The 15,790-nt window shown below is 40.5% G+C and overlaps 2 protein-coding genes across 5 annotated transcripts in view; both read right to left on the reverse strand.

The window, feature by feature from the left end:
- LOC115254981 (RING finger and CHY zinc finger domain-containing protein 1) overlaps positions 1-6,696 on the reverse strand; it is a 102,523-nt gene extending 95,827 nt beyond the window's left edge. Inside the window, exon 1 of one of the 3 annotated variants that reach the window (XM_062850085.1) lies at positions 5,327-6,696. In XM_062850085.1, coding sequence (XP_062706069.1) covers positions 5,327-5,422 — 96 coding nt within the window. In that variant the 5' untranslated portion in view covers positions 5,423-6,696. The remainder of the gene's footprint in view (positions 1-5,326) is intronic. The other 2 variants (XM_029852675.2, XM_029852673.2) reach the window with 2 other exon arrangements.
- A 6,286-nt stretch (positions 6,697-12,982) lies between these two features.
- LOC109402103 (lysophospholipid acyltransferase 7) lies at positions 12,983-15,507 on the reverse strand. 2 transcript variants are annotated; one of them, XM_019674723.3, is made up of 5 exons: positions 15,364-15,507; positions 15,010-15,246; positions 14,456-14,930; positions 14,175-14,386; positions 12,983-14,045 (listed from the first exon to the last, which is right to left on the reverse strand). In XM_019674723.3, the coding sequence occupies exons 2-5, from the start codon at positions 15,216-15,218 to the stop codon at positions 13,493-13,495; spliced, it is 1,449 nt and encodes a 482-aa protein (XP_019530268.2). In that variant the 5' UTR covers positions 15,219-15,246; positions 15,364-15,507; the 3' UTR covers positions 12,983-13,492. The 2 variants fall into 2 exon arrangements, with proteins under 2 accessions (XP_019530268.2, XP_062706070.1); XM_062850086.1 differs by lacking the exon at positions 15,364-15,507 and adding an exon at positions 15,329-15,344.
- Between the last annotated feature and the right edge of the window lie 283 nt (positions 15,508-15,790).

Consider the following 15,790-nt stretch of genomic DNA (forward strand, 5'->3'; position numbering starts at 1 on the left):
CTTGCAAATTTATCACCATATCATCACTGAAATAGCAGTGTAAAGCTTTTGTCTATTAATTTAGTTATTTTAATTTAGTATAGTGAGATGTAAACTCAAAAGTCAACGTTTTAGACTTCTGTAGCTTGAGCAACTCATCGAAAATTATTCCAGCGTGCCGGAGCTAACAAACTTTAGATACATCTAAGGCTTATAAAAAAAAGTAGAAAAATACTTTATTCAAAACCATATGCTGCATTTGATCAGTGTTATATGACCTTTCAATAAATACATTTACTTTGAAAATCTGAATTACAGATGTGAAATTAATTCAAGTTATATGGTGTATCCGAACTTATTGAACACCGTGTATGTCCTCGGAAAGCGGGCAGTCATCGCCACACCTGCATCCCCGCTGTACTGGCAATACTGGCAATGATTCCATCTCCCGTAGGTAAGGCCCTATACTACCCCTATTCGCATAACAGTCCCATGTTTGCTGGGTTTCCTATTCGCATGGGACTGTTGTGCGAATCGGGGCAGTATACGCTTACACAGAACAAGGGAGTGCCGACATGGGGCCTCCGTCAACCCCGAACCTTCTTGGGGACACCTTTCCATGCCACTGGTTCTGGTCAATGCTAGCAGGCTACCGTCACACCAACGACATACTAGGAAGTTTTCCGCGCGGCAACTGTCCGATGGAAGGGTTAAGTTCAACTACTGTGAACCGAAATGACATGCGTAGCCGTAGACTTCAGAACCTGAGACCACCTCTAGCTGCAAATGACCTAGTCATTCCTGGAGTCAACGCGCCGCATCCTCTGTGGTTCCGAAATTATTTGGGCGATAGCCGATAAAACTGGGTTCTAGCCAAAAACGTGTCTTCACATTCTCTAGACAAGATTGTTTGGAGTTGTGGCTCCACCACTTATGACAAGCATGTGTTGCACTGTGTTTCAAAATCTGCACATCAGTAGGTCGGCTCCAGTGGCACGACCTCCTCTATTTGGAAAATGTGTGCCATTAAAAAAACCTGTACATACCGGGTAACCCGAACATACCAGACCGAAAGATGTGTACTGTCTAAAGCGCCATGACCCGAAATTACCTCTATTCTGGTGTAATGGTATTTCCCCTAGCGCCTATTGATCCTACTATCTACACTTTGAATCAACCTGCGGGTCCATGGGGTCACCTACCTTTTGGGGAATCGTTCCACGCACGCTGCCAATTGGTCATTGAGACCAACCTGTTAGGCCTACGTATACTCATCATGCCGTGCATTTCTGAGCATCCTGTATCCTCTCCGATAAGGATGCATGCCGATAGCCATCACTACCGGTGATGACACAAATTGGACATGGTACGGTCCGCACTATAGATAGTAGACATGTAGTAGAGTCCTCGTGGATACGCGAACATCGGATTCATCTTCGCGGAACTATGTTTACTCTACTATCTATAATCCACACTTCTCGGCCTATATAGCCGAGGCGGTAAACGCACGGGTATTCAGCATGACCATGCTGAGGGTGACGGGTTCGATTCCCGGTCCCGGTAAAGGAAAGAGTTGGAATCTCTTTTACCTTCGTAGTCGCGAATGTCATTTTCGTTTTTTGTGACGGTGCTACACCGCTTCGTGCTACACTTTTCATTGCAAAAACGAACATTTTCGCTAGTGCTTACTGGCATACACCGTAGAGCTAGCTGTTTGGACATCATCCGGTACAATATAGCTGTGAAGGCTTGCTTACATAATCGACATTACTACCAAAATGAGCTATAGGAGATCATCATCCCCAAGTGTTTCATGGAGTGCTTCGAGGTGAAAATGCAATCGCTTGTCCTAATCACTGCCGGCTGCTCCGACTTGCGGTTGTTGACAGTGATCACCAGTGTTGTAGGAAGTCTATTCCAGTTTTCTGGTGCTCATTCAATTTCGCTGGTGTGGATCGAGTAAGTATCAGTCAGCTTCACCTTTTCGATCGATATCCCCAGACATAGGAGCGCACTAGCAATAATTGTCCAACTGATGCTTAAGGTTAAAGGATTCATCATTGTCATAACCGTCATCATCAAAAATTCTAAAGCAGTTTTCTCGCTCAAAACTTGAATGTTGGTATTGAAAATGTATTCATTGTAATCCTTTCTGCGTCCGTAATACAGTGAATGCATTTTCATTGTAGAAATTTCAGCCCTGAACGAGAAAACTGCTTTCGAATTTTCAATGATGACGATTATGTCAATGACGAATCCTTCAACCTTAAGCTTTCTATGTCGAGGGTTACTACTGAACAATAGCGAATCCCTCTCCTCTTACGCTGGAGTGGTGTCTCGGTAGTTGAGGTAAGTTTAAGACTACAGTCGGCTTCCCCTACTGGAAGCTGAACTGGTTGCTCGACAGATCGTTTACACGCTCGATGTACCTTTTAACCCTTATGTGACCGACAGGTTACCCGGGTACCCAGCGCCCATTTAAAAAGCACGGTGTAGAAAAAAGGGCCCATATAGCCGAGGCGGTAAACGCACGGGTATTCAGCATGACCATGCTGAGGGTGACGGGTTCGATTCCCGGTCGGTCCAGGATCTTTTCGTAAAGGAAATTTCCTTGACTTCCTTGGGCATAGAGTATCTTCGTGCCTGCCACACGATATACACATGCAAAAATGGTCATTGGCAGAGGAAGCTCTCAGTTAAAAACTGTGGAAGTGCTCATTTAACACTAAGCTGAGCAGCAGGCTTTGTCCCAGTGAGGACGTTACGCCAAGAAGAGGAGAGAGAGAGAGAGGAGGAGGTGTAGAAAAAAACAAAAAGTTTTTCGGACACATAACGGTTAACGGTATTTTTTTTAAGCCATGGGGGATAACCTGCTCAACAGACACTTGAACATACGACTGTCTTCTACAACAAAACTAGAAGCCAGGACTCCCAAGGGCGACAAACCCTTCGTCCCTCCGGAACCACCAAGAAGACATTGCTTCAGAGAGGGGCTAGTGCACATCGCACCCTCAAGGTTAGCTGAGTATCCTGCAGCAACGAACATAGATATCATGCTTTGGAGAGTAGGTAGCAGGTAGCTCAGTAGGTAACTTAACAATGTGCTGAGGATGATTTGCTCGAGCACCTTACCCGCCGTGTCGCGCAAGCATATTGGTCTATATTCCGACGGGTCACCCCGGTATTTGTCTGCAGATCTGAGCATCATGGAAACCTCTGCAATGGTTACTATAAAGGCCAAGCTCTGAATTTAATTCGGACTTGGGACTATCCCTACGCTAAAGAAATTCCAGGCAAATGTTTCGTCGTTGACTCTCCTCTCATCGCCCACTGTAATGGAAAAAGCCTCTCGATGATCCTTTCTCCAGCATCTCTGGACACTCGCAATATATGGAGTTTATATATAAAGTACGCCGATGATCTCCCTTTCCAAAGGTGGACTTCCCTAGCGGCATCACATGCATGCGAGTGATGCACAATCTATTACAGGATTGCAAAAATGACATCGATGATAGACATCGCTTTGTTCCGGTTAAAGGGACGTACAATACCGACATTAGCCAGATCTACATCGAGCACGGCCAGTGTCTCTAGCCGGACCTTATTCATGAAAGGACTTCCCCATTCTACTGCCCAATGCTTTAAAGTTTCCCGCTATTACCACCGACCTTCGCCCTGTCAACTCCACCGTCGTACAGTTCAAGATCTACGTTACCTAGGTACTCTGTCGATAATATCTACAGAGGAAGACGTATTCCATTCACCACAATGAAGTGTGATTTCGGCATCAACTCCTGAGTCCTGGACTGGATTCGTCGTTCCCATTGTCGCCATTTGGACCTGTTCGCGACCCAAATTTCTGTTTCCGGCGCGAACGCGGTATGGATTCGCTATGATGGTAAATCAGTCAGACAATCGGTAACTGCCTGACACAGTATTTGCTAGGCTTAGGCTTCTACTTCTTGAAGTGGCCTATCTCGAAATGAAACATCTCTCGAAAAACACGAATCAGTTACTTAACAAAGAAGATAATATTTCCTTCTACATATCCGCTACCTCCACTCGCATAATAGTTCCATTCGAAAAAAAAATGGCAATTGAGAAAACGTCATTCAAATGACATTGCAAAATTCGTTTCCATGTTGAACTTGGAAAAATCGCCATAACAATAAACATATTTTTATTGCCTCGAAACTTTCACAAATTGCTTTGCACCTCAATACATAATTGTGAAGAATATAACGTTTAATAATAAATTGTTCAGTTTTGTGCTACAGGGTACCCATGATGGGATTGTTATGCGGGTACATTAAAAATGGAACGCGCATGATTTGATATTTTTTCACACATTGAAAAAAAAATCGCAATTTTTATTATGATTTTTGCGAGTACATTCATAATTATGCTTATTTATAACGTTAACTGATGAAAAGTCAAATGGGCCTCTAATACAAGGTTTTACAACGGGCAGTGCAGAAAAAGGTATTCCGTTAAATGATTTGCCAAAGAACGGTATACTCAAGGAAATGGCATTTCGAGAAATGTGTGATGCATCTCAATGAATTATTGCTGTACTGCCCCTCTTGGTATGTCAGTCCGATATTGATTTTCAAAGCCCCCACCTTTTGAACTATAGCTCCAATTAGGCCGGAACAAATCTCATTTTCTTCTTTTGTCACTTTGCCCGTTGACTCGTCAAGGGGGGGGATGATAAAAAATAAATGTTTACGATGAAAAATTACCCAAACAATTAGGCAAAATCGTCAAACTCATCGGATTTGTTACGAAATTTTCTCGACGACTCTAATTTCACTTCAACATTTTTAAATTTCTTTAATAATTTATTTGTGTCCCCCTGAAAATGTCGAATTCCGACAAAAAATTTCCGAGGGGGGGGGGGTGACATTAGAGAAAATCAAAATTTGTGTCAGCCTTATTTAAAAAAAAAAAAACAATATTCACTTCATATATATTTTTCATGGCATATTGAGCTGTGAAATGAGGCGGAAAAATAATAAATTTGTTTTAAATGACCTCGTGAGTGACAAAAATATGATTCACATTAGAAACGACATGGGACTGATATGCCAAGAGGGGCAGTGTATACGATGTTTAAAATAAAACCTAGAGTTCGCATACAACAGCATAAACTAAATGATTCAATTTCCGAGATAAATATAAGGCTGCCTCACGCGCGTCGACCTTGTCATAGATTTGGTTGATGTATTCTAACAGAATATTGTAGATAAAATTAGATATGCATTCAGTTTGCAACACAACCCGCTGCGCGAAGACAAAATATCAAACGCAATTCTAGCTGAAACAAAGAAATAGTCAAAACACCTACCACAAATTTCGCACGTCGCTTGTAGTGTGCACATCCGACCCGTTTCTCTCCTTCTTCCGGATTTTCCTTGGATTGTGTCTGCTCGGTTGAAGCCATTTGATAGATGTCCCCGCACGGCTCCGACTTCACCACTCCCCGTTCCTTTCCTGTGATGCGGTGAGTCACTCGATCTCGATTTTACTTCGCCCCCAAAACGATTCAGCAAAATTTCGTCAACGGATTGTCACGAGTACACAACTTTTTAGCAGCAAGCCACCCAGCAGCAGTTATTGAAAGAAAAAAAAATCTTCTTCACTCGACCCCTAAAACAGGTTTCACTCCCCACAACAATTCAACATCTTAGGTAGGTTGTTGCTTGAGCCAACGTTACCCAGGTGGGTAGAATTTAGCACACACAGAGTATTCTGACTTGTCAGGTCGCCTACGTCATCACCGCACTACATTGACACTTTGCTTCATACGCATAGCTCGAAATTTTGCGCATTTAATTCCCAAAATCACTAGCACAGCTTCTTCCGCCCGGTAGTGTGCTGCAGTTTTCACTTTTATCTCCACTGACACCGACAGACTGGTTGGTAATTTCACAAATTCTGCGCACCTTTCACTTGTCGAGCGCTGTCGTAATGGTTTTTTTTGGCAATATCCAAAATGAGAACGATTATAGAATGATTACACTTGGGATTTTTTCAGGATCATGAGACTCGATGAAGTACAGAACCTTGGTCAAACTTAGTCGAATAGTTCACGCAAGTATGTCATAAAAAATAAAAGTTAAAAAAATAGAAAGTGAAATTTTTCAGCACTCCGTCTTTTCTCTGGTGCTCTTGCTGACTGGCTGGTGTGTCCACTGTGTTGTGTCTGTCGCTTCTTTCTTGTGTGCTTCTTCGGTTTGCTTTGCACCGCACTTTTTGCTTCAGCACCACGGGAGAAAGAGAGATGCTTCACGTTCAGACACTGCACTGCTTTCAGCTGCTGCTGCTGCTGTTGCCATTGACTGCCGTTTCCACCGAACTGCTGGGGAGAGAGAAAACGTAGCGTAAGTTGAAAGATCTTTTTCGTAAACGGATGTATGGGATGAAGCGAAAGGGCTTCCTCGTGAACCACCTTGCTTCCAAAGCCGTAAATAATCTACCTAGCGGTAGTGAAGAATTTGCTTAAGCTAAAATTCACATTAATACCCGATTTAATACACCGATGGTGAACTGAACCCTTTTTACACTTATTAAAATTAATGTTGTATTACTCGTATTTAACATGTTATTTTGTATGATTGTGCCTTTTCGTCATTCTAGAATATATTGTGGTTTTGGCATCTAGGGGATTGGTTTCCAAAATAGCAACATTGACCATGGACTAAACTACCAGAAATGCCAAGTACCTGCTAGAATCTTGTATGGAATGATTAAAAATAGCTGACATATTCTGAACTATTGTATCTTTTGTTGACTGCCAAAAGATAATGAATCGATTAACAAATGGTATCGCGTATCGATCATCGAGATACACTTTGTCCAATATCTCTTAATCAGTCGAATAAATTAGCTCCGAAGTAAAAAGTACTCATGGTTATGATGTATAAAGGACAAAAATTATATATCTACAATGTTAATCAGTTTTGACCATAGTTATTGTGGCTATTGCGATCTAAATCTGCAAGGTTTATTAAAAATAGCTTTGTCAAGTTCTTGCATTTCCTCCACAAAATATAGATTTAAATTTAAAGCTTTCGTTTAACATTGTTAGTTTTCATAGACTTCCTGCTTATTTGTAATTTAAAATTTTATTGATAACAATAACTTACTAGTATACACTTTATATTAAGTCAATGAAGCATTATTCCTTGTTGGGTATATAAGTCACTGCGACCAGTTTTTAGATCTATTGTGACGAAGCATTATTTATTGAAACTCCCTAAGACTGTCCAAAACTGGGGCCCAAACCACAATAATACTTTTTTTACTTGCTTCACTAACATGCTCATGTAAGATAGTAAGTTCTATTCGGAAGATATTTGCCGTGTGCAGCATAGTTGTCCCATGTTAATAGGGATTGTCATAGAATATGGGACAACTATGCTGCGCACGGCAGATATCTCGGTAACCAAATGTCCAAAATAAATTAGATTAAAGAGCGTTCTACTAAGGATGTTATAGCTTTCATTTGGTGGTAGAAGAACTCAAATCGGTTGACATACGGCTGAGAAATTTATTATGATAAACTTTGTCAAAAATAGTTAAGCTGTATTCTTAGAAAGATATCTCAGTAACCGAATACCAAATCGTATTTAATAAAATTTCAGAGCGTTCTACTGGGATGTTGTAGCCTTCATTTAGTGCTAAGAAATCCCAAATCAGTTCACACACGGCTGAGCAATTTATTATGATACACATGTTTCGAATGAGTGTAATCAGTTTCGTATTTTGCTTATCCTTTGACAGATACGCGTATTTCGACTACCACTTGTAATCTTCCTCAGTGTCAGTTATCCACCTGATTACACTCATTCGCAGTGGGTATTCTGCTTAGAGGGTTCGAAAAGTCGGTACAAAGATGATACACATGGTCAAAAATCTCTCAAAAAGTTAAGTTGTATTACTCCCAAATACTCTTCGAAAGATATCTCGGTAACCAAGTGTCCAATCGTAATGTAATTTGTGTGATTATGTATTCCACTTGGAATTCCTTCATGATTTCCACCAGAATCTTTGTCAGAGAAACAAGTTGCCTATAGGACTTCATTAAAAAAAAATTATACTGCAGAAATTCGAATTGGCGATCTAATGTGAGATTGACCTGATTTAAAGTTTGTACACTGACAGGCTATCGTAAAAATAAACTTTAACCCACGAGCGATCGCGCTGTTGTATTTTGTACAACAGGTTGAAAAAATCTCGCTTTTTGTACTCAGCATTAGCGTGGTGCTGACGCAGGTAGTCAACCGCGCGAGTTACGGAAGGTTAAATAAACTTAAATTACAAATTAAAAATAAAATATAAATTAGGAGATTAAGAGTGATAATATTGCCTTTCAGTAGTGCACAAAAAGGCAAGAAGAGCTACTCTTTACATTCAACTATATTGGCTTCTGTGAACGGAACCTTGACAATTGTTTGGAACAATCATAAAGGATAAATTCAAACATTTAAAGAATCCAAAACTAGAATAATTTTTAAATTTTAATAAAATATTGCCATCAATCAAGGTTCATGTGCCCCAGCGCCTCATCAAGTAGTACGCACACAACGCACACACACATTCACGCACACGCAGTTTGCGGATGAAAATTTTCACTTTCTAGCAGTCGCCCCTGGTGATGTAAAATCCCAAAATTTCCCCATTTCCAATATCTTTCGCACACTCCCGTTTACACAAACTTAATTATCAACATATTACCTTGAGTTTGCGAGTAGTTTAAGCTGGATTCCGTTGTTATTTCGTCCGAAAATGTTACATGTTAAAAATCACCACAGGAGAAAATTCGTACACTCAACACGTTCCGCGAGATCCGCACACACCACACACAACCGACGAGAGCTACAGCAAACGCGAACAACCTTTGATGGTCGCGAAAGGAAAGTGAAAAGAAAAATCAACAAACTGACAGAGCGACAACGACAGCTGGATGAACAACCAAAGCGCGGATGAATCTATTTTTGGCGTTTTGCTTTAACGTGGCACAGCTCTAGCGTGTTACACGGTAAAATAAAACCACGTGTTCCATCAAGATACAGTCGACTCATCCAAAGCGCGGATGAATCTATTTTTGGCGTTTTGCTTTAACGTGGCACAGCTCTAGCGTGTTACACGGTAAAATAAAACCACGTGTTCCATCAAGATACAGTCGACTCTCCATATCTCGATGTTGGGTTCAGCACGCAGAAAAATAAATCTGGCTTTCGATTTGAATAGGTCAAATCCAAGTCAAATCTGAATAGGAATCACAGCAAACTTACGACCTATTTAAATCAAACGCCAGAAATTGCAAACCAAGTTGCAAACACAATTGAATGTTAGTTCAAATCTGGGTTCAAATCAACCGATTTTTCAGTTTACATAGCGACAAACTGATTTCTAGTTTAAACTGAACTGTTCTATTGTTTGATAACACAAAATTTTTCATTTGACGATATTGTTGACAGTTGGTAAATAACAAAGCCTGGATGTTATTGTGTTGGTGACGACAGCTCCTGCGGCTGCTCGGAAATCCATTTTTAGACACTCGGAAAGCCGATGGAAGCAGGAACGAACAAAAAAAAAGACCAAAACCGACTAACTTTTTGTGGATGCTGTTTAAAGCACCTGCGCGTTATCCATCACGGCCAAAACTGCACTTGGAAGTTGCGGTGATGGATTTGAAACACTTTCTTCGTTGTGGCGATGTTGGGGTAAGAATTTAAAAGATGTGTGAGAGCTTCCGGGCCTTAAGCCTGGAACACATAGCGTCCGGTCCGTCGAGTTTTGCGTTTTTTTGACAGTTTTCATATGGGAAATGTGTCAAACTACAGTCACGCACACGCAAACGTATGCATTGTGTGGGGCACTTTATTTGTGGTCCCCATTTTGTTGAAACAAATGAAGTTTTTAACGTTCTATGGAATGATGGGAATAGGCTCCTAAAGTCCTATCGGGATTCTTGTTTTAAATCACAAATTATGGTTCAAGAGTACATATTTACTCAATTTTTGACGTTTTTATTAACCGTAGTTGAAAATATATAATTTTTATTTTTTTAGCCTTTTGTCTCGTCCCTAGCTTATAACACATACTTTGAGTGATTTTTTTTCACCGTGTATGTCAGATAGGAACATTTTTGAAATCCCAGTGCGAAAAATGTCGAGCTCAGTCACACAAGGTTGACCTCAAACGTCAAAGTAGAACCAGCGGCGTCATGGTCGCAATTTTTTCCGCAGTCAAGTTCGCAGATTGTGAACAATCCTCGGTACTCACTTTACGTAATTTATGTTTAGTCCCTTACTGTCAGAGCTGTCAGATCAGTGTAACACGCTAAATAAAATGTACACAAAAGGCAATTTACACGGAAAAAAATACACGGCTATGAATATTTATTGGGTACCGGACTGGTCACCGAAAATTTGATCGTTTTCTTTGGTACATCGAGGTCTTGAAATTAGTCTATGGTAGAACTATTTACCATTTAACTTATTTCGAATTTTCTCATTATTCCTTTGTTTTTCAAGTTCGAGTAAAGTACAATTCCGATAAGAATACCATGCTTGATCGTATTATTCAATATAAGCGAGATTTCGTCTTTAATTTTAGGACCCTATTGATTGTTTTGATCGATAAACTCCAAGTAAGAACAAAGAAATATAACTTTGGAATAAATAAATGATCAGTTTGAAAATCAACCATGCGTTTTATACTTATGACACATATGTGATACAAGAATCACTGTACAATTACGCTTGAAATGAGTGCCATACTGAAAATTCTCTCAGTTCAAGTCAGTCTTGTTAGGATTTTCTTGACACTGCGTACCGTTGTACAGGAATCACACTCATATCACATGTCTATCTGGGGTATTATTGTTTTAAACAAGCCTCATTTTTCTGCGTGAGCGATTTCAGAGTTTATTGTTGTTCGCCATACACCGAAAAAGCGTCATGTGCGGTCAATCCTTTATCGACGGGTAATGGATTGCAAGCATAGCTATTGAGAAATAAATTTTATGAGGACTGTTCTCGTTAACCCTCTACTTTCCATGGTGCTCTAGAGCGCCACTGGTTTTCGACAAAACGGAAACAGCTAAATTTGATGTGAAAGTTTTTAGAATATGATTGTACTCTCATTAGGTAAACCCAGCTGCCAACTTATTGTTTCAATAGTGAAACTATTGCTATTGATGAACAATTTAAAAAATATCGTGGATTACGAAAAACGTGGGCAATTTACAATAATTTTAGTTCAAGCAGTTTTTTTCAGAAGTTCTTGACATAGAAAATTAAATAGTCTTGAAGAGGAAATACATAGTTAATCTCAATGGGATGGAAATGCACTGAGCTCTGAACTTCGATGTGTGTGTATCTAATGACCCAGATAGCGGAAAAGGTAAACGTGAGGATACTTAGCAATACCATACTGTGGATAACGGGTTCGATTTCCGGTAGGTCCATGAACTTTTCGTAATGGAAATATCCTGGACTTCCTAGGGCATAGAGTTATATCTTGTGAATGCCACACGATATGTAAATGTAAAATTATTTTTTTTTCTATCTGTATTAACGAGATTTTTAGCCCTAGGCTAGTTCATCTCGGGACCCAAGCTTTACTTCCCTTCCGAAGGAAGAACCTACATTTTGCAAGTTTGTCGGGAGTGGGATTCGATCCCAGGTCCTCGGCGTGATAGTCAAGTGTTCTAACCATCACACCAGGCCCGCTCCACGAAATGTAAAATGATCATTGACAGAGAAAGTTCTGAGTTAAAACTATGAAAGTGCTAATAGGACGCAATCGGTGTAGGTAGTACTAGATTGAAAGTAGTGAACTGAATTTTTGTATGGTGAGATGATGAATGGGGCACGTTCGGTGTAGTACTAGATTTGTAGTCATGAGCTGAATTTTAGTATGGTGAGAAGGTCAATAGGACAGATCGGTGAAGTACTAGATTTGTAGTAATGAGCTGAATTTTAGTATGGTGAGAAGGTCAATTCTCCGTTTCTGCAGTGAAATGGCGCAAAAAGCGTGGGTATTATGATTCCTTGCCTAATTTAATGCTGTTTGAGCAAAACTTTGGGCAACAGTGTTGTTGTTTTCTCCATTTCTTGCAATATAAACAACATAGTTATTCAAAGTTTTGCTCAATCAGCATCAAATTAGGCAAGAAAACATAATACCCACGCTTTTTGCACCATTTCATTACAGAAATAGAGAACTGACCTTCTCACCATACTAAAATTCAGCTCATTACTACAAATCTAGTACTACACCGAACGTGCCCCATTCTCCGTTTCTACAATGAAATGGTGCAAACAACGTGGATATTATGATATTTGTCTAATTTGATGCTGTTTGAGAAAAACTTTGGGTAACTGTGATGTTGAAGTTGCGAGAAATAAATAATAAACAATACGGTCATCCAAACTTTTACTCAAACAGCATCAAATTAGGCAAAAACCATAATTCCCACGTTATTTGCACCATTCCATTGCAGAAATGTAGAATTGATCATCTCACCATACAAAAATCCAGTTCACTACTTTCAATCTAGCACTAACACCGATTGCGTGCTATTGAAGCTGATAAAGAGGTCCAACTAAAAGCTTTGCTAATAACCCGACGTCTCCACTAGACAGAAATGTCTTGCCATTTTGCTGCCAGAAAGAGAAAACGTAACAGAAATGATCAACATCGCTGCTTTCCATGCAAACAGCGAGAGAACATTTCTGTCATGACACATCTGTCCAGCAAAATGGCAAGACATTTCTGTCTAGTGGAGACGTCGGGTTACGTTTTCTCTTTCTGGCAGCAAAATGGCAAGACATTTCTGTCTAGTGGAGACGTGGGGTAAGCTAGCTTTCTTGTTCTTCAGTTGAGACGTTACAACAACAAGAAGAAGAAGATGACATGCTTCTAACTAACCCACGGGGTATGTTCAAGATTAATAAGGTGATATCAGTTAGGAAAAAGATCGTTCAACTTCAATAATTCATGTTATGTGCTTCAGCCTTTCCCGTGTCAACTACAGCGCATTTTTGAACGAATTTGACACAAATTGCAGATTTATATAAATGAAACTAGCATTAAATTCTTTATACACATTCAACTGAAATAGGTTGAAAGCGTTAAACAAAAAACAAACTATCTCTCAAAGCATCTATCACCAAGTAATCACTATTCTAATGCCATTTTGACTTCTGAATCATCAAGTAAGCCTAAGGACGGGTGAAGGCTGATTGTTCATTGATATAATGTTGTTTCGATCCAGTACAAATGTTTTAGTTTGAATATTAGTACTATCAATCTCAATGCAATTTTTATTCTATTTAAACTATTTTCGAAGTACTTTGTCGAAAGCTGTCCTCCACTCTACGAGGATTTTTTTATAATTCGAGAATCAAACTACTAAATTAATAGTAAGATTGAGATAACCATTAAACAAGGAGCAGATATCGTTTTGGTCTAGTTTTCAATGCCACATAATTCAAATCTACTTTTCGCCACTTTGTTGGGCTGCTTTCTCTTTGGCTTTCTCCGCCTTTCTAGCCTTAGCTTTTCTATCTTTGGCGATCAAAATTCCAACACCATACATCACCGCCCACATGATGTACGCAACGTGATACACCGAGCCATAGTAGAACCAAATCTTTTCAATAGTCAGCAGTAGGAAAGCGATTCCCATGTAGGAAAATGCGAAGAATTTGGAAATCCAACAAACTACATTCAGCACCTGTCGTTTCGTTCCGGTGGCTTCCTTGATGAACAATTTCACGTACAAGTCCTCAATCGGTAGATAGAACGGAGCCGCACAAATGCAGAAATAGTACCCTGCGTAGGCTCCGTGCCAAATGGCGGACACTGCCAGCGTGGCCATGGTGCGGTACTTTTTGCTCGGGAATCGCTTGTACACGTACATTGCCATCCAGTACTGAACGCACATGTTCCAGTATTTCATTGCCTCGCGGAACGTCCAGCACTTTTCCGTATTGATCACATCAATATTACGGACGGTTTCAAAGTCATATTCATGATCATCCGGGTTGCTGAAAGTAACAGTAAAAATTTCCTTTTAATTAAGCGTAAGACATCTATAGGACAACACATTTCGTCTGCCGCCCAGTCCCATCGAAACATGAGAACTCTCCCATTGTTAGATGGTTGGTCGCACATACCTAATCATCGGGGTGCAATCCAAGCTCGGGCCATGTCCACTCTTATTTCCACACGCCTTCGGGTAGGCACCCAACCCGGCCATTGTGCAAACGCACTCACTCAGCATAATGCCCGTGTAAATTCTCATACGGAAGATGAAAAACGTCGGCCACACATACATCAGGCGGTAGACGAACGACCGTTCCTCGTAAAATTCGTTGGACGTTGCGTACTGAAAAGAATGCAAGTAAAACTCAGTGGCTCTTGAAGTTCTTTATCAGTTTGCGATTAAGAAACATACATTCAAGGGCCAAATGTAGGAAACCAACAGGAACAATCCGGCATACAGCGGAATAACCTTGAGCTTCTCCAGCGTGCTTTGAATGCAGTTGGCTTTCGCACTGAATGGTAGGTAGATTGCGTCGCGGTACGTCTTATAGGTGAAGTACGGCCCAGTAAGGACTCCAACATAGTTGAAGCTGTAATGGAAAATCTCCATCATGTCCAGCTTTAAGAGAGCTTTCTCGTTTTCTGTCAAAACTTCCACATCTTTGGCTAGCTCCTTCCCCGGTTCATCATTCTTCTTTGTTTCACCGACGCCAATTGACTTCAGGTGGGCTGCATTGACTTCAAAGGCCAATCCGACCAATTTCAACGTGAGAATCATCTGAATCATATTACTGTGGCCGGGTGGCGCCTGGAAACCCAAGTACGTCACCGATCGGAAGAAGAACAGATACCCAAACATAAACCCGAAGCTAACCAGGTGACACTTCCTGGAATATAAAAAAAACCGAAAATAAGCAACTTCAGACTTTCTTTAATTTCAATCGACGAAATGCCACCGTTCCTCACTTGCGATTGAAGTAGATAATGATAAGAGCCGACACCAGATAAGAGAACAGCATATGCACCGTGTGGAGGCCGGATGCCATAACGACCACGAGCAGCCCGAAGGCGGTGCCGATCCATTTTTTCTCGTCGTGGTTCTGGATTTTCCGGTAGAACTGTCCAAACCCGATACACGATCCCAGAAGGACCAGATAGATGATGTCGTCCGTCATGATCAATCAGCTAGAGAAGCTTCCGCAGCTGAAATTTATTACCAAAACAATCAAAATAGTGAGGCTAGATAATGTGAAATTGATGAAAACTATTGGAGTACTACAGTAACCGTAATAATAACTGTAATTTGAAAATTTTACGCACAAAACAAACTACTGTTTACTATTTATCTTCATTGATGAAAATCTATCCAATCACACCACCGCTCTCGTCCGTCGACCTTTGTGAAGGTGTTTAAAAAATGTGACAGAACGAGTGACATAATTTTTGAGCTTTTCTCGGTGCATCTTGATGCAAAAGCTTTCAAGTTCACTTTAGTACTAAAAAGTTTCGTCACATTTGTGTACGCTAGATTTTTTTCACACAAATCGCTGCGGCCGCCGCGGTTGCACTTCAGGCGTTCGATTTGAATAGGTCGTAAGTTTGATGTAATTCCTGTGCAGATTTGACCTATTGAAATCGAAAAAAAGTCCAAATCTTGGGACTTTGATCGAACGCCAGACTTGTCAACAATGACGTCACACGCAAGACTGGAGGTAACATGGGACAAAAATCAAATTCTCGCTCCAGT

This window comes from Aedes albopictus, chromosome 2 (genome assembly GCF_035046485.1).
Source record: "Aedes albopictus strain Foshan chromosome 2, AalbF5, whole genome shotgun sequence".
Lineage (NCBI taxonomy): Eukaryota > Metazoa > Arthropoda > Insecta > Diptera > Culicidae > Aedes > Aedes albopictus.